General features: G+C 35.3%; 1 protein-coding gene across 3 annotated transcripts in view; it reads left to right on the top strand.

The window, feature by feature from the left end:
• The window catches only part of cb24h8orf34 (chromosome B24 C8orf34 homolog), a 79,421-nt gene that overhangs the window by 27,411 nt on the left and 33,129 nt on the right, over window positions 1–18,881 (top strand). For all 3 annotated transcript variants that reach the window (XM_052596327.1, XM_052596325.1, XM_052596326.1), the window contains exons 7-8: window positions 3,114–3,280; window positions 18,570–18,705. In XM_052596327.1, the coding sequence (XP_052452287.1) occupies window positions 3,114–3,280; window positions 18,570–18,705 (303 nt within the window). The remainder of the gene's footprint in view (window positions 1–3,113; window positions 3,281–18,569; window positions 18,706–18,881) is intronic.

The following is an 18,881-nucleotide window of genomic DNA, read 5'->3' as shown; positions in this document are numbered from 1 at the left end:
CATCAGTTCCTACTCTTACTGTGATGGTCTGTTAGCTTTATTTAAATATATTGCAGTAGGGTTCCAAAAGACTGCATTGAGAAATAATCATTAATAATTATTATCATCAAAATGAATGATTAATAATGGAGTTTGAACCTGGAAAGGTTTTCTTAAGTGACATGAACAAGATTATAGTTGGTGGAACGCAATTTATTTTAGAAATCTTTTTGCTTTTATTTAGCTTTTTTATGAGTGAGTATAAAGTTTCTTCACGTGTAAATAAAGTAGCCATTATATATGCAAATACAAGAGGGGAGGCAGAGAGTTTACTACTAATGAGGAATGTACAGTATTCAGTAAAATCTTTCTGAGAGAATACAAACATTTTGGGGGAGAATGCAAACGTTTTGTGAGTTAATGTAAAGTTTCTGAGCACAGTACAAATGCTTTGAGACAGAATGCAAATATTTCCATCATGACAAATCTCGGCATAGATTTCTGTGTTAATGTATTTGGTCTCAGTGGAATTGGAATAGATCTGCTACGCTGCTGGTTATTGTTGTAGATGTAGATTATTGCTGCTGCTGCTGCAAGCAAGTACAGGAACTTGTTACGAGCAATACATACACTGATACAGTGCTGTGAGTATTTAAGACATGTTATTTGTGCAGCAACAGTACATGCTGTATGATAACCCGTAGCAGATCTATACAGGTGGAACTGGGGAAGGTGGAGGGTTTCTGAGCTCGATAATCAGTCGTTTAAATGTAAAACAGTAAGCTCATTGGCTGCAAATCCAATATGATCCGATCAGCTTGTGCTAAGTCATTTAATGCTGTGAGTATCATCAGTTTAAATTAAGGACCCATCAGCTGTGCCATCTAGAGTTTAATAACAGGACTTGGCTTTTTTTTTTTTTTGAGGAAATGTAAAGTTTCTTAGGGAAATGTACAGTAGAGGTCTTGTGAGAGAGAGTGCATATGTCACTCTGTGAATGCATTTCACAAGAGAATGCAAAAGCATTGAAATATATATATATATATATATATATATATATATATATATATATATATATATATATATATTTGTTCCAAGCCCTCTGTAGGTTTTGAGTTTGTTCAGAAGTGGAATTATGGGAGCTTTATGACATTAAATGATAAAGAAATATGAAAGATTCTGCTTTATTTCTAGGTCACTAACAATACTTTGAATTGGAAAACAGTAACATTAAATTTAGAAAATACATAATGGAAACATGGTTACAGTGGTACTGATTTACAATGGTGCTGTTGCCTATTTATCGAGCTATAGTGCTCATGTGGGAATTTCAGGTTCAAATCTGGCTTGTACAGTATTGTCTTGATCCTGGTCATTCCCATTCTCTACTCTGGAAAGACTGCAAAAGTGAAAACGACAGTGAAAATGTCTTGTTTCTTGTTGTGTTTCATATAGTGAAATATGTTCTCATGAATGTTTATGAGCATGGGGACATGCCTCTCAGCATTGCTGACACTGTAGTACACTACTGGAGAGGTGGGAAATGGCTGAGTGACACCCAATTAGGGAAAAAAGGTGAAAAGGGCTAAATATTCATAGTAGAGATATGTGCAGTGTTCGTATAGCCATTAGCATGGAAATGTTCAACTCAGGGTATTAAAACAGCTCTGCTTTGGCCTTAACCTTTCGATTATCTGTGAATAATGGCATTCCAATAGGATTACAATCAAATTTAACCTCTGCAGACTATTTTTGTTGCTATTTGTCACTGAGACATGGGAATAATTTTGCCATTAAAGAAGTTGTCCCGGCTACTAGGCTATCGAATGTGAGGATCCTGCAGGTGGAGGATCGTTTAATTGTAGGCTATTCTTACAGCAGCTGGAATAATTAAATGTCAAAAAATCATTTTGATGGCGGATTTTAATCAAGAAAGATAATAAAACGCATTTAAATTATATTCCAGTTTTAAATGTTTTTACAGAAAGCCTGGGTTAGCACAATATTTGCATTTTAAAGTTAAAACCAGTTTGATGGGAGCATGGTTTGCTCTTAGGTTAATTTCTTAATATAAAATTCAAATGATGTGCAGAAATTGAAATCTAAATGCTAATACACGCAATGCTGATGTTGTTAACATAATTTTTTACAAGTATAACATTAATTATAATTATAATTTGCAGGGTTTTATGTGATATGATGAGCTAATTGATCTTTAGATTAAATCGTCATTGGTAGTGGGATTTGATTGTAATGTTTTTTTCCTCAGTTGGTCAGACAAAACCTGGTAGACTTGTTACTTGTTCAGATGACAATTTATGGCATATTTTTATTTGGGACATATATTCCAAGACATAGGCTAGAATCTGTGATTTATTAAGTACAGTGAATATCCACACCGGTGCAGTGACTCACAGCTACACATTCATCTCATATCAGATTCATCCACATCCACTGGATCACAACCCACACATGTAATATAATTCCATAAGGAACTGCAATTCCAGGTTTTCAAACATAGATGGCGACAGAGGCAAAACTTACGGGCTGCAGCTTTAACATCGAGTAATTGATCTGGTATTTTTGGTTCTGGAGTGAACCCTATTTCCTGGTTATTTTAATGATTTAAATATTTGTTATATAGATAATAACATTTAACACATTTTTCTCATGTTTGTTATATTCATACATTTAGGATATCATGTGTATTTTAGTAAAATTTTACGGTATTGCATCTTTCCTGACATACAAACATTCCAAAAGTGGAAAGTAGCTAATGCCATAGAAGAACCATTTTGGGTTCCTCAAAGATGAATTCTTATTGCACAGGATATTTTAATAATATAGAGATCCATTGCCCATGGGTGATAAAGTTTCTTCATGGAACCATAAATGGCAATTAAGATGTATTTTTATGAGTGAACAGTACACTACCACATAGACTTCTTAGGGAGGTTAAATGTGGAGGAAATATTTAAATATATATATTTAATTAAGCTACTTCATATGGCTTTAAGACCCCTTCAAAGTAACCACTGTTCTAGATGTTAAAGCAGTTTCCGCTCTCTCTCTCTCTCTCTCTCTCTCTCTCTCTCTCTCTCTCTCTCTCTCTCTCTCTCTCTCTCTGTCTGCAGCCTGAAAATGGAGACTAAGGGTAAAGGCCTAAAACAGCAGCAACAGAATCACAAGAAACTTCTGGCAGCCATGTTGTCTCAGGACTCATTTGACTCCATGCCTGACTCGGCCCCCTCAGTCACTGAAGATGAGATGGACGATGAGGATGATGCCATGGAGCTACTGGGTAATGAGCGAACACACACACGCACAGATATTCCTGCTCATAATCTACAGCAATTATATTCTCATGCATACCAAAACACAATCACACTTGTTGCTATATCACCACTGATTTTAAAGCATCTGAATTGAGTGCTGAATGCCTTGTGATTGCTGAAGCACATTCAGCATCATCTAAAGACTATCTCCTCATATATGCACAGTTACTAACACGATTTAATTTTTTTCATGTGAGACAGCACGACAGCGCTCACAAGTAGCATTTATTATTTATAGAATTCTTGTAATATGTATTATTAAAAAAACTGGGTGCTTTCTGATAATAATTGTGATAAAAATAATCTTGTGCAAAAGATTTAGCTATGTAAACTCAAATTGTTTTTGATGATAAATTCAGATTATTCTGCTATAATAAATTCTACATATATTACAAAATTTCAGTGTTGCGCTATTGTAAAGTCAAACTATTATAACTGTTAAATAGTTACACATAACTATAAAAAAATATATATTTTTGGTCATTGAAATAAAGCTAAGATAGAATAAAATATAATATTAAATGAAAAAAAAAATTAAGTAATGAAATGAATACTGAAATAAAATAAATCTAGATAGAACTAATCAAATTGAAAAATGCACTTAAAATTACTCAAACTTGAATTGTTAAATAAACTAAAAATCAAATCAAATGAAAACTAAAAATATAAAAAATAAAAGCCAGTTAATGATTTATACATACTGAAGTTATGAATAATAAAGTAACCTAATATATACTGTAAATCAGTGATTATAGACCACTGTATATAGATTGATAAGCAGAGAGCAGCAAACAGCACGCTCATAAAATTATGCTTCGAAAAACAAGGACAAATGGGCGGGATTGTATTATACTATTCTCAACAGATTGTTCTGTTTAGAATCCCTATGAATCACTATGATTTATCCTCGTTGCTCCAATGATTACATGAGCGTGACATCCTAAGTCCCTGTTTCTGTGCCGGTGCCAGACCACCCCTCAGGTACCAGAGCTTTGTAGCAGTTTAGCTCTGTGGTGTTAGCAGGTTGGTCCCTGCATGGGTGTAAGACGTAACCCAGAGCCTCCCACACAAAACACAACCTGTGCTTGCATGTGGCAAATCTGCCAGTTTCAAACTTGAATAGAATTAAAGCTTAAAAGTGTTTCAATTTGCAAAAAGCAGAACTTAATTTCCCTTATAACTTAATTATGTTTTTTTTTTTTTTTATGTATAACTTAATTTTAAAACACATTTACAGTGATATCTCTGCACAAAAGAAGCATTCAGTTTATATATAAAATTAATTCTGGTTCACTGAAGTTGATATAGGTTCATCAACATTTTTTTATATAAGTGTAAACTATAATACATTTTCATTTACCTCATTCTTTGCAAAGGGTAGTTCACCCAAAAATAAACTGTCATCAACTGCTCACCTTTTGATTTAAAACCTACATTCTGTCTTATGTAGGACATCACAGTTCATGCTGCTCTTTTTCACATCAAATGTGAATGGTGACCATCACTCTAATGCAAGACTGTCTAGACAAATTTTGGAGTAAATAATGACTTAAATATTATGATTCTTTCAGAACCTTTTTTTCTGGTCACTTTTCGCTCTCAATGAATGTGACTTAGAAATGCTACAACATCTGTAGCATTTCTGTAGTGTTCCACAGAATGGTCTGGAATGACATGAGGATGAAGAAATGATGACAGACTTTTCATTTCTGAGCGAGCTATCCCTTTAAATACCCTTTTCACGCATCAGCGTTTATTCCCGAAAGTGGTACTGAAGAAGCTTTTCATCAAGTGACGGTCGTGTTCTTGTTTTGTATGTGAGGGTAAAGAGTTTGCCTTCTGACACTCCACACAGCGAGCTGTCTGGGGCTGATTTCATTTTGTTCTTTTTGTGGGACGCGGTGTGCCCTTGGTTGTGTGTGTCTGTTAGCAGCGACGTGGAGAGCTGAACTGCTGCACTGAGGCTTTCTCCTGCAGAGGATGCTGGGAGATAATGAGATTTTCTGTGCTCTGAGGCAGCAGCAGAGAGGGAGTGCAGAGCTGGGATGTTGGGATGGGAGTACTTTAGTGATATTTCAACAACCTTTTTCTGTTCTCCATCATTCCTCGAGTCTTTTCTCTGACTGTTAGTGATTGCTCATTAAAACTCCCAATTAATTAAGTTTAGTTTGACTTCTTTGACTGAGAGAGCATGTTGTAGAGCTCCCTGAAAGTTTCCAGTTGCACATGTCATCATTAAAGTAGTTCACTTGAGTGCCTGCTAGAAAGCCTCTTTACCCCCTTAGCAGCCCAATAGCCCAATAACCCAATAAGTGCAAAAGAAAATGTATATGGCTATGTACAGAATACCATACTACTACACTACTAGTACTTTTTATCTTAAGTATATAATACATTATGTACACTGTGCACATTATACAGTATATATATATATATATATATATATATATATATATATATATATATATATATATATATATATATATAACTAGATTTTCCATACTGTGCAATAGACAAGGTTTTCAAAATGTTTAATGGCAAGGACCTTCAAATATGATGATCCTCTTCCTTAAATAGCTATGAATTTGCACATAGAGAATATATAAATATATAAAATATGTGTGACTAAACTCGTATTATATAAATATTATGAATAAAGAGTTATGTGCAAGCTATGTATTATACAAATGAAGTGTTATTAAAATATATATATTTATAAATAAATTATATATAAATATATATTTATTTATTAGAATACAAATTGAATTGGCCTGTGCACACTTTGAAATATATGTCAGTAAATTATCAGTGATCTAAAGAAATGTTACGTACTTTTAGATTAATTGTATGTATTTTTGTGCATATTTAATTATCTAATAAAGTGTATGTATTTACATTTAATTAGGTTATTAATTAAAATCACATTAATGAAGTGATATAATATTCATAATATTTGGAAAACACACTGAACATAATTATAAACGCAACACTTGTTTTCGCCCCCATTTTTCATGAGCTGAACTCAAAGGTCTAAGACTTTTTTTATGTACACAAAAGGCCTATTTCTCTAAAATATTTTTCACTAATCTGTCTAAATCTGTGTTGGTGAGCAAATCTCCTTTGCCGAGATTATCCATCCACCTCACAGGTGTGGCATGTCAAGATGCTGATTAGACAGCATGATTATTGCACAGATGTTCCTTAGGCTGGCCACAATAAAAGGCCACTTTAAAATGTGCAGTCAGTGTGTGTGTGTGTGTGTGTGTGTGTGTGTGTGTTTTTATATATATATATATATATATATATATATATATATATATATATATATATATATATATATATATATATATAATATTTTGAAATGTGCTATAATATTAGTAGTTATGGTAGTAATAATAACAACAGCAACCATACATTAATGTATTATTTACATTAATGTTAATGAGGCCTATGCCTCATTTCCCATTGTTATTTTCTGCTTGGAAACACTCCTCTTACTGTGGAGCCCTTGCTCTGGTGCTTTAAATAGATATTGGATATAGTTTGCAAGGATGTTTTGTAACGGTCTATATGCTGACAAAAAGCCATATAAATCTTTTTTTTTTTCTCCGAATGATTACAGACTTATTGATTTGATAAGAGAGAGAGCTATAAGGATATGTGGCTCTCAGATGAACTGCTCTCAGTAGTTGCAGGCTGATGGAGTTCCTGATGTCTGGTAGTGGCATGGGTTCATCACTCATATCGAACACCCTGTCAGACGAACTCAGACAAACAGTGAACAGATGGGAGAGAGTCATCGAGACAGGAGTGAGACGCTGCGTCTTTGGATCTCATTTCTTGTGTCAGTCCTGTGGTCCCTCCCGACCTAAAGCAGACAACAGTGTGACCCTCAGTCTCATTAGAGAATCATCACAGAGAGCTGCAAAGGTCACAACAACTTTCACCCTTTTGATCGTGCTGGAAACAATATTACCCTTGAATATAAATGTGCTCCTATTAAAAGATAATCCAAAAAGATAATCTGACAGAGGAGACATTGTACTTTTATTCTGGTCATACAGTTTTAAATCTGTAAGGAGACGTTACACTCTCAAGCCAAATTAGTTGATTGTGTTGAAGCTTTAAACCATTTAAATTTTGAAATAAAACTTAACAAATTAAGATGAATAAACAATGGACCTTAACTGTATTGCAGTAGACAAATCAAGTTTACATTAGTAGTCTTTACTCAAAATCATCACTTCACATCAGTTAGTATTTGGAGTATAGGTTGTATAAAACAACTTCGTTTTTTACAGCGGATAAAATAACAAAAATGAAATTTTCACCAGATGTCAGTAAAAACCCAAATAATCCATAAATGCAAAGAAAACAATACAAATAAATTCAGAAATTAAGTTTTTGTAATGTTTGTCTTTCATTTCCATGTCAAATGACATATCTGAAGTTTGCATGAGCTTATACTGACCTCTAGTGGTGCAGATCCGAGCCGCATTTCTGTATTCTTGACAATGCTGTTTTGTTCTAAAGCTTCTTATCGATCCTCTCTTGATTGCCATAAACCGCTTTTGCGTAAGTGCAGCATTGCTGTGAGAATAATTTGAGTCCATCCATCACTGATGCCTGTGTCTCCGAAGAAAATGCGGTGTAATTTGCGTTTTAGACCCTCACTCCACCTTTCAAAATGCTCTATAGAGAAATTAACGCAGTTCAAGAGAATGTAATTATGCTAATGAATGAATCTTGTACCTGATGTCTTCAGCCCACTGGTTTTCCTCAGTTCATCATGCATTCAGTGGAGGTGCTGCTCAGGCTGTTTACTGAACATATTGCGGGCACTTGAGGGAATCAGCCGTTGTGCTGCTCTAATTGTCTTGCTCCTCTGGCAGTTTGGTGAAACTGCAATCAAATTCATTTTTAATATAACACAGCTTCAGGGAAAACTGAGGAGAGCTACTTAATTCTGTTCATCCCTATATCTTTATTTTATTTTATCAATAGCATGCTTTCATATCACTCAAATGTTGGACACAATATGAATATAATTGCATTTTTTTTCTCTCTCTCTCTTTCAACAGAGCTGGGTTAAAGTTAAGTTAAGTTAAGTAAAGTTTACTGATACGGTCAGTCATCCTGTATACTGTAAGTAATGATTCGTTTTGCCCCTAAATCCTGTGAACTTTGCTCGAATTCAGCTGAGGCTGGATTTAAAGGAATTGTTCACTCAAGAATGCAATTTTGTTGTTAATTTACTTCCCATTAGACCATCCGAGATAAAAATAAATAAATAAATAAAAAATAAAATAAAAATAAATAGCTGAAAGTGTAGACCTCTGTGATTCATAAAATTTAAGTCATTAGCAACGAAAAAGCATATACAGGATACACAAAATCATTCCTAGTATCTCCTTACAACATATGTGATATTGCAATATATTTTATACATTAATCCAGCCATTGACTGTTCATCAGAGCTTGAGCAGCTGCATTTGTTTCATTAGCAATTAGTAAGTTAATTATATATATATATATATATATATATATATATATATATATATATATATATATATATATATATATATATATATATATATATATATATATATATATATATATATATATATATATATATATATATATTACCTGTCAGATATGTTACTCTGTAGTAACAGTTATATTGTTCATGCATATTATTTTGTTAGATTAATGTTTTTAAAGTTTTTTAAAACCTTGGAATCTCAAAACAACTGTTAATATATTTTTTTTATATAAAACTTAATATTTAATTACTATAATACACTATATAAGTTTTCTTTTGGTTTTGTTTTTATTATTATTATTATTATTATTATTATTATTATTAGACCTAGTATATTACTATTATAGTCTGACTTTGGCAATGTCAGCTTTTTACCACTAGAGGGACATCATGGTTATGTTATCCTTTTATTTGAACTGCTTGAACTTGAAGCAAAATGAACCAAAGTGCATTCGCTGACAAAGACATAACATTATTTGTAAAGGGTTTCAAAAATATGACATTTTATTTATCTGGAAAATTATTTACGACGGGCACAAAACTGTTGCCGACCCGAAGTTTCCTTTTATTCTGGGATAACTGACACGAAAGAATAAGTTCTTTGTATAAACAAATCAATAAACAAAAGCAGTCTCAGTGGAAAATGACTCACAACTTTTGTATATGTGATAAATACATGTGGGGCCACTCATCATATATCGTCTGCACACAGTCAACCACATTTTCAACTCTTCAAATGGGGTTTTTGAAGCAAAACCCTGTTTTTGGCAGCATTTTGTTGTCTTTTGGTTAGCTAATAAACCAACATGGTAGAAAGCCCTTTTCCCAAGACATCAGTGCGCTCCCATGCCAGAGCAATGCTAAAGATTGCCATTATGATTTTCATGGCCTTGTGAACTTGATGAAGATACAGATGAAGCCGCACATTTACAGTAAATGATGTCTGAAGAGAGCGCTCACGGGACACTGGTTGCCTTTTTGCTGTGCTAGTCAATCCTAGCGATGACAGATGTGTGCAAGTGAAACTAAAAGGAATAGTGTAGACCTATTCTCAGGTTATTTTATGTGTCTGAGATGTGGCCAGCCAGTGGGATGAATAAGCTATGTCTTCCAGGGTTTAGGGTTTCGGACTTTGTGTCGGCAGCTTTTTATCTGGTATAGACTCTGAATAGGAGTCAGGTCACATCTGACACCTTTCAAACATTAGAAATGGGTTTATGAAGGGGGGTTCATGTGGGGTGAGGAGACAGAGTTGATGAATGGTGCACTGGTTACACACAGATCTCGAGTTGTAATTGTGTGGAGGGTGATGCACATATGGAGGGATTCATGGGGGTTGGATGCCCACCCGTATCTGAGACACCCACTTCGTCTCGCTCAGGGAGACCCAGATGACATAGCAGCCGTGAATCTCTCAAATGTGGTTTGTTGGTTTGGCTGACAATAAAAACATGTGAAAATATGGGAATTTTTGGGAATCTCCAAGTGCTGAGGGAAATATTGTGCTCTGGTTTATTGGTTTTTGACTGATTCATATAAAAACAGAGTTATCAGTAGTTTGTCATTTCTGTGTTTTTATTGGGACGCCGCAATTATTGAACCGAAATGTGAAAATAATTGGATTTTTCCATTGTCTGAAAAAGATTTAAGAGGCTCTCGGCCATGCAAAAGTCAATAAGTATTTTTAATGTAATTGACACCTAATATTATGAAATATGTTTGTTTTAAATAAATGCTGTTTGTCTGAACTATTCATCAAAGAATCCTGAAAAAACGACTGTTTTAAACTAATTTCTAATAATCTTGAAATAAAAATTATTTTTCTTGAGCAGCAAATCAGCATACTGTATAAAAATGATTTCTGAAGGTTCACGTGAGACTTAAAACTGGAGTAATGGCTGCTAAACATTCAGCTTTCCCATCAATGGAATGAATTTCATTCTAAAATATAGAAAATTGTAATGATATTTCACATTATTACGTACACAATATGTGGCTTTAAAGCTCAAAACAAATCATTTGTTTCTGAATGGGACTGCACAGAAAAGTGCTTCGTTTGGATTCCCTAAAAAAGAACCAGTTCATAAGATTCAGACTAAATCAAACTACACTGGTCGCGCTGTATGTTATTCCATGAGCCTTGTGACAACTGAGACAGGTGTGTTATTTCTGACAAATTAACCTATATAAATGGGTTTATTATAGTAAAGCTTTTTATAACCCTTTGACATTAGCATAGAAGAAAGCATTTACAGTAAATACTTTGCCTTTAAGAAAACTCTTGTTTATTATGCTGCGATAAATCCTGTTTTACATTATCTTTTTTTTTTTTATGGCAAAGCTGCGGGTTATCGTTTCGATCCATTTCTCTTTAACTCAGATGATGCGGATTCTTGGTATTTTCTAGATGTGGTGTGATCGCAGTGGATTAAGCGATCAGGGCAATGCTTTTGTTTGTGATGTAATGGCAGCCCGTCTTGGCAGCTGTCGCCACTCTCTGCTCTTCCCTGACGCCAAGAACTTTCTCCAGGATGCGGAGACACAACAGTTGCCCTGGTGATGGCACAAACAAATAACAGAGATGCACCACTGTATCCAGTATATGCACAGTGTTTGTCAGGGATGCTGGTGTGATGGAACATGCTGGTGTAAATTATAGTGATCTTCAGTATTTTATATGAAGGCTTGGCTGTGGAAGCTATATGGTATCTTTGATACACTGATAAGAGGGGGGAAAAGTCCCTCATGAAAAATCATTGCTCTTACATGGCTTTTACCACACACTTGCAGATGCATTACCTAACTGTGTGCAGTTGTGCCAAGACTATGCAAGCCACAGCTCAGTGATTGATTGTGTAGGCCACAGTGAGCCATTTATTAAAACTGAACGACAGCTGAAAAGATCCAGTGAGAGTATGATGTAACCCACAGACCCCTAGAGGATTTACAGTAGAGCGAAAACCTCAAACCATGATGTATTGTACGAACGAACCCAGAGACCTAACAACAAACATATCTAAAAATCAGATGTGTAACAAACAGTGAGTCACGTTTGAGTCCAGGCATCGTGGATGTGAATGGTCCGTTTTGTAATCTTGCGATAATCTTATTCTACACACAATGCTCCTGGAAGTTTTATCTGAGAGTTTGTGTGCGTTTGTGTTCGTCGGATTGGTTTCTTGGTCCTCGTGGCGTGATAACAGGAACATCAGCTCTGCTATCAACAGTCAAGCATTTTTGCAGTCGAGCATGGTGTGTATGCCGGAGTAGCGGAATAAATGTAGGGGTTGCTGAATGAGTTATTGGCTTTTATTTTACCTTTACCTTTAGGAGATGCTTGAATATGTCTGACAGTTGTATGAATTACTTGTTTTAGGGCCAAGGTTTTCAAACTGGGGTCCAGGAAAAAAATGATTCATGTTTATGCTCACAAAGGCTGCATGTATTTGATGCAGTAAGACAGTAAAACTACAATACACAATACAGTCAAATTTAATATTTAAAATAGTATTGCAATACAAGATAACGGTTTTCTATTTTAATGTAATTCATTTATAATATAGAATTTATTCCTGTTATGCCAAAGCTGAATTTTCAGCTTCATTACTCCAGGCTTCAGTGTCAAATGATCCTTCAGAAATCATGCTAAAATGCTGATTAAGTGCTCAAAAAAACATTACTGATTAATATTAAGGTTGACAGTTGTTGATTTTTCTTTTTCTAAACCGTGATGCTTTTTTTTATTTTAATGTATTTTTTTAAGGATTCTTTGATTGAATGCACAGTAAAAAAAAAAAAAAAAAAAAAAAAAAAATAATAATAATAATAATAATAATTAACTTTAATGATCCCAAACTTTTTGACTATAGTGTATCTAAAAGTTTGTAAACCTCTGCTTTAGTGAACTTTATCTTTTTGGAGTAATTAATCTCTCTTCTTTTCAATGCATTACAAAAGAACCGTCTGTATGTATTAATTATAACTGACCAGCAGGTGGCAATATTGTACATATCTGCTATGGATTTTAACAATCACTCATTCATTGTATAACAAACAGTTATAACAATTGTGATTTGTACGTAAACTGAATAAGTCATTAATACTTAGACAAGAGTGTGTGTCTCTGAAGTGTCAGCGCCTCGGAGTCTTCCAGTCCTCATCAACCTCGGCGTCGTGTGTAACTCCACTTAATCCCATCTTTCATTAACTCAAGATATAAACTTTGAACGATCATTTATCATCAGCCGCCATGAACTTTTTGCAGCGCGGTAGGCAAAAGTATTTTTAGAGAATGAAAGGGGCGACCTGGTGCCGTAATTATAAACGTATAGTTAAAATATTGTTTTCATTACAAAGCATAACAAAAGTGCTTTTCCCACTCACTTCAAAGGGCTGCATGCATGTGAGGACTTAACCACAGCACAGGAACGTAGCATTTTAGTCTTAATGAAACACAAATGCAGAAAGTGTGCAAAGTCTGAGACGTCTAGAGCTTCTCGACGGCGAATTCTGTCAATTACCCGGCTCAGATAATTATGAGCTAAAGATGGAACATAAACCCATGGAGAACTTTGAAGTAAATCGGGAAAACGTCATGTCTGTCTGCGTAGTCTGCGTTTATTATAGTTAACTGTGGTATGGCTATGTGATTATGGAGCCATATATTTAAAATCTTCTAAAATGAAAAATATATATGTATATGCATGTATATATGTATATGTATATGTAACTTTTGGTTAGGATTCATATAACAGTCTGAAGAACTTTATTCAATTAGTTACAAATAGTGACTAACAACCTCAACATACACCACAATCATTTGTTTAGACTGTCTTTGATGCCTTAAACTACATGGAAACTTTGTCTTGAACAAGCACACACACACACACACACACACACACACACACACTCTAGCCCATTGCTTTGGTGGGTGTGAACAATAACAGACAGAAATTCCTTGTCATCACTCCTGTCTTTGTTTGGATAACACTTTCCACCTCTTTCCAGGGGTTTAGCATCCCTGGTAGCTGATTTATTCCACACTGAAGGTATGCTGTGACACTACAGTAACGGATGACTGCTGCAAACACACACTCACATAGATGCTGTGCTCTTGTTTTGTCTGGATGTGTGCAGCCGCTGGTATTTTGCTTTTCAATGTTATCAAAATGTTTTGTGTGATGTAAAGGGTAGCATTTGTACGCTGCGTCTGAGGTAGATGAGGTATTCTAAGAGATTAAAGAAAACTCTTTTGTAGTGTGACTCAATAGACAGCATGTTTATGCTGTAGAGCCCTAGGTTACATACAGACGTAAACGTCTATAGTTTTGGCTGATGACTGATGTTGCCCTTTGTGCATTGAGCATTTAGGTCTGTTCTTAAACCTAGTGAGCTGCTTACTGCATCTTTAAGGATGTGTGTTAAGACCTTCTATAAACATGAAAAAAATATATATATACATTTTGTGAGGTAATTGGAAGGACAGATTTTGTGATGTATTACTTGTATTACACTATAATGAATATATTGGCATCATATCGGTTGTCAGAGATTATTAGATTTATTTGCATTCATTTTTATTTTTTATCGGTATCAGTCAGTATTGGATATTTGTGCATGCTCATTTCCTCTATTGTTACATATAGATTACCTTTGTCCTCCTCACATTAAGATTTTTTTTTTTATAAGTAATTTAATGTTCTAATTGCTCTGTTAAATGTGCTCTGTTAAATGTAATTCCTCAAACAGATTGCGTTCTGTGGTGCGTGGGGGGATTTGTGTCCCCCTTGGTCCATTTACGATCATGTTCCTCTACGGGGCCTGGTGCAACCGCACCAGTTGCAACCCCTGAGGATGGGCCCATACACAATAATACTGTGTTTTTATTATTTTATGTTAGTGTGTATTTATAAACATTTCTCTTACCATTGTCTGCCATATAGAATTTTCTCACCCGTTTCATTGCTTATTGGAATTGTTTTATGGATATAATCGATTCTGCAATGTAGTTTGTGTGCAAAAGTACAAAAAGTAGGAGGCATCCCTATGCTTCCCTGTGATGCTTACAATGCCGCCTACGGAGCCAACTTAGGGTTTTTTTGTTGTTGTTGGTTTTTTACTTTTACAGCACATTAAGCCAGCAAAGATAATGACCACTTTTTTCACACTGTCCATCTGATTAAAGGATTTAAAATACATCAGACTAAATTGAGTGCATCGTTAACAAGATTATTTTCAAAGCCTCAACACCCTCTTTGTCTTACGTTGTCGGAAGGCTCTAAATTCTCAAATCACAATGAAATTTGTGTCTTCATGTCATGCTTTATTTTGCAGCTTTGCTGGATCGGCAGTCCTGGCAGATTTATTAAGGAATGGCAGTGTACCGTTTAAAGAGCCTGCAGACACCTTTGTTTCCCTCTGCTTCAGTTCTTTCCAAATGGAATAGAAGAAAAGCCCACTCTGCAGTCTCTTGCTTTACTATGGCAGGAGTTCAGATCCCTGTCAGGCCGATGAAGGACTATTCCAAGTCTGAAAGTCCACTTCTGGCTCGGACATTGGCACATTAGTGAAACAAGCAGCTTTAAGCCCACATAAAAGAAGAAATTAGCCAAAGCTCTGTGGGAAAACACTTACAGAAAGACTTCCAATGGAAGGCCAATTAATTAGGGTGGGTTTTTATGAGCACAGTTTCTTGGACACTGACCCTCTTATAGAAAATGCTCAGGGAACTTGCATTGATAATATGAGCCATTGACTTTTCATAGTCTTTCATATTCTTTGATTGAGTTCACTCAAAAAAGGGCATACATTAAAGATGTATTTGAATTGCTAATAAAATTCCAATTCATTTGGATTATGCTATTTTAACATAAACAAACAGTTAAATTTAATGGGATGCATATTTGTTAGTCATACACACAAATATTGGTCTGCACTCAAAAAATATTTTATTTGAGTTAAAGCAGGAAGTAAATACAACATTGACTGGAGACCAATCTTTCTACATTTATAAGTCTTGGAACCCGAGAGTGCAGTGAATACATTGATTGGAGTCATACATAAATGAAATGGGCAAGATTTCTATAACAGTACTTATAAACTGAGTATGTTTTATCAATCAATTAATCAATAAATGTGTATTTATAGAGCACATTTAAAAACAACCAAAGTTGACCAATGTGCTTTACAATGAATAAAAATACAATGCAAATACACAGAAAACAACAAGCCCCAGGATTGATCCTTGTGGAACACCACAACCGAGAGGAATGATAGTAGATGAGTTTTGCCCCAGTCGAACAGTAAAACATCTTTTTGACAAATAGGCCCTACACAGGACTCCAGGCACGACAGAAGAATGTTGTGAATGTTCTCAACTAAATCAGTTCTAAGATCTGTTTCATACAGTATACTATATGGCTGACAAAAATTAATCCCATTTTAAGAATAGGTTTATTAATTGGTTCATGTTAAAACCGTGTAATCCAAATGAATTTACATTTTATATATCAAATACATAAATATTTATTTAGGCCTTATATTTCACAATATTTAATGTATTTTTGATCACATAAATGCAGCCTTGGTGAGCATAAGGAACTTTTAAACCTTAAAAAAAATCATTCCAACCCCGAAAACTTCAATGTTTTATGCAATTCAATTTGTATGCAATAAAAATACAGAAATCTTAAATCTAGACCTAAACATATTTTTTTTTAGAGTGTAGTCGCTCTCTTTTTGCATCTATCTTTACTTCTCTGAGATGCTATGTCTCAGCCAACTCACATCAGCATTAACAAAAACACTGCCATATTGCCACAAGTGCCCCCCTCAGCGTTCAACCACACACCCCGCAGCCCAGTCCAAAAAGAGAGACTTTCCCACGACGGACAGCTGTGTTCTCCTGTACAATGCTGCGTGTGTGTATGAAGTGGCCTCTGGCTCTCTCTCTCGGCTGGATCAGACCTGCGATGATGAATGAGGCATGTAATATCAGCACACTCGTTGGTATTTCACGAACAAGGCAGTGTCCGCATTCCCGTGCCAAGCAGACCTCCTTTTTACTCAAACACATGCTTTCCGTGCTTGCACAAAGACTCATGGGAGAAATCTCATGTTGACACCATGGAGCGTTCGCACACAAAAAGGTGCGTTTAGGAGGCTTTTAATTGTGACTGATAAGTTATTTCCCACAGGGCCCCTTCCCACATCAGCAGCTCGAACAAAAAGACGAGGCAATTGAGAGATGTAAAGTGAGTCGAGTAAGAGTTTCGTGGATGAATAGACGAAGTCTAATCCCTGCCATTAGCTACAGTTACTTGTCTTACAAGGTGCTATTTTTTTTTGTGTGTCCTTCCACACGCTGTCAGCTGGCTGTGCGGTCCCAGCATAAGTGGTACGGTTGGTATATAACACCTACAGCCACAGGCACGGGTGGGAGGCGCTGACCTCACAGAATGCGGCTCACTTTACCCCGCTGCTCTGAGTTCTTGCTGGTTCATAATGTTAATGATTGTGACATGAGAACGAAACTCCCTGTGAGAAACATGCTTTGTCAAAGTGGCATTATGAAACAGATTGTTCTGGCTTTGAAATCAGATTTGGTGAGTCATGCCGAAGCTATTACACGCACACCTGACCATACATCTATTGAATAATATAACAACTACATTAAATTGCTACAAACCATTAAATTGGTTTGCAGTATTACAAGTCTGCTTGCTGTATGCCTGCTTACTGTGCATAGTTTTGTTATTCCGTTTCAAAAATAAATATAAAAACATATGAAAATGTACATTTACATGAAATGTTCTCTATTTTAATATATTTTGAGATATCATTTATTCCTGTGGTGGCAAAGCTGTGTTCTCACGGCACTCTCTTTGAAATCATTTTAACTTAAATCAGTCATGTTCATTTATTATTTATTTGGTATGTATCTGCCTTACATCAGGGTCCCGCTGGCCTTGATTTAGCAATTATGACCACCTGATTATTATCCTGTACATAAACTGGTTCATGCTTGTATACACACATTAATATATGAATAATGTTAAAGCTTTAAGTAGAAGCAGCAAAGTACAACAGGTCTTTTTAGCAGGCGAGCATGCTGTGAGATAGGCACCAGTGACCTCTCGGAGTATAGAGTTGCCCATCTCAGTGCTGTTAGCTTTGTTTATCTCTCTCATGTATTGTCTCTCCTCTATTACTTCCACATCTCATTCAATTTGGGATGCCATAAAGGGCATAATATAAACTGCATAAATCACCACGATTCAAACTAATTTGAATAGATTTTAGATAGAGAGGGTTTTTTTTTCCTTCTGTCTCCCTGTGTGGACCTTTAATCAAACCCAGCAGATGTCCTATTTTATTTATTTATTTATTTATTTATTTAGATAAACTTGGTTAAAGTCTGTTAAGTTAACCCTGTTCTCTGCCTTCAATTGTGACATTTTTAATATATATTTTAAACACTTCATATTGAAATATAAGGTTAATGCTTCAAGATTTGTCACCAAGACTTGTGACCAAAAATGTCTGTGACCAAACATGATTAAATTCAGTGAATTTTGTTTTCTCTGATTGATTTAATGATTTGTCTTTAATAATAATAATACTATTTAATATTTAATAATAATTTGTTAATATATTTACACATACTTTGTCAGGATGATTGTGACTCCAAACATTCCTGTCCCTGTTTCTCTCAGAGGATCTGGATGACCTGCGAATGGAGGGGGTCACAGGCCTGTTGCAGTCGGGCAGTAAGTTCAGCCAGGGCCGCAGCTCCTACTGTTCAGAGCCCCAGGCCAAAGTCACTCTCAACATCTGCTCAAGGTGTGCAAGGTAAATATTTACCACAGCTCAATATTTACCAACAGCTCTCTACTCAATGACTTCACCACACCGGTAAAGCTCAACCTGTGACCTCCGTTTAATAAGTCAAGGGGTAAACACAATGTGAAAACTGTCATCATCTAGAATGCACTGTCATATATCTTAGTCAAGTCACGAGTCACGTT

This window comes from Carassius gibelio, chromosome B24, assembly GCF_023724105.1.
Source record: "Carassius gibelio isolate Cgi1373 ecotype wild population from Czech Republic chromosome B24, carGib1.2-hapl.c, whole genome shotgun sequence".
NCBI lineage: Eukaryota > Metazoa > Chordata > Actinopteri > Cypriniformes > Cyprinidae > Carassius > Carassius gibelio.
Note: the sequence above shows the minus strand (reverse complement) of the source record. Positions and strands in the feature narration are given on the sequence as shown.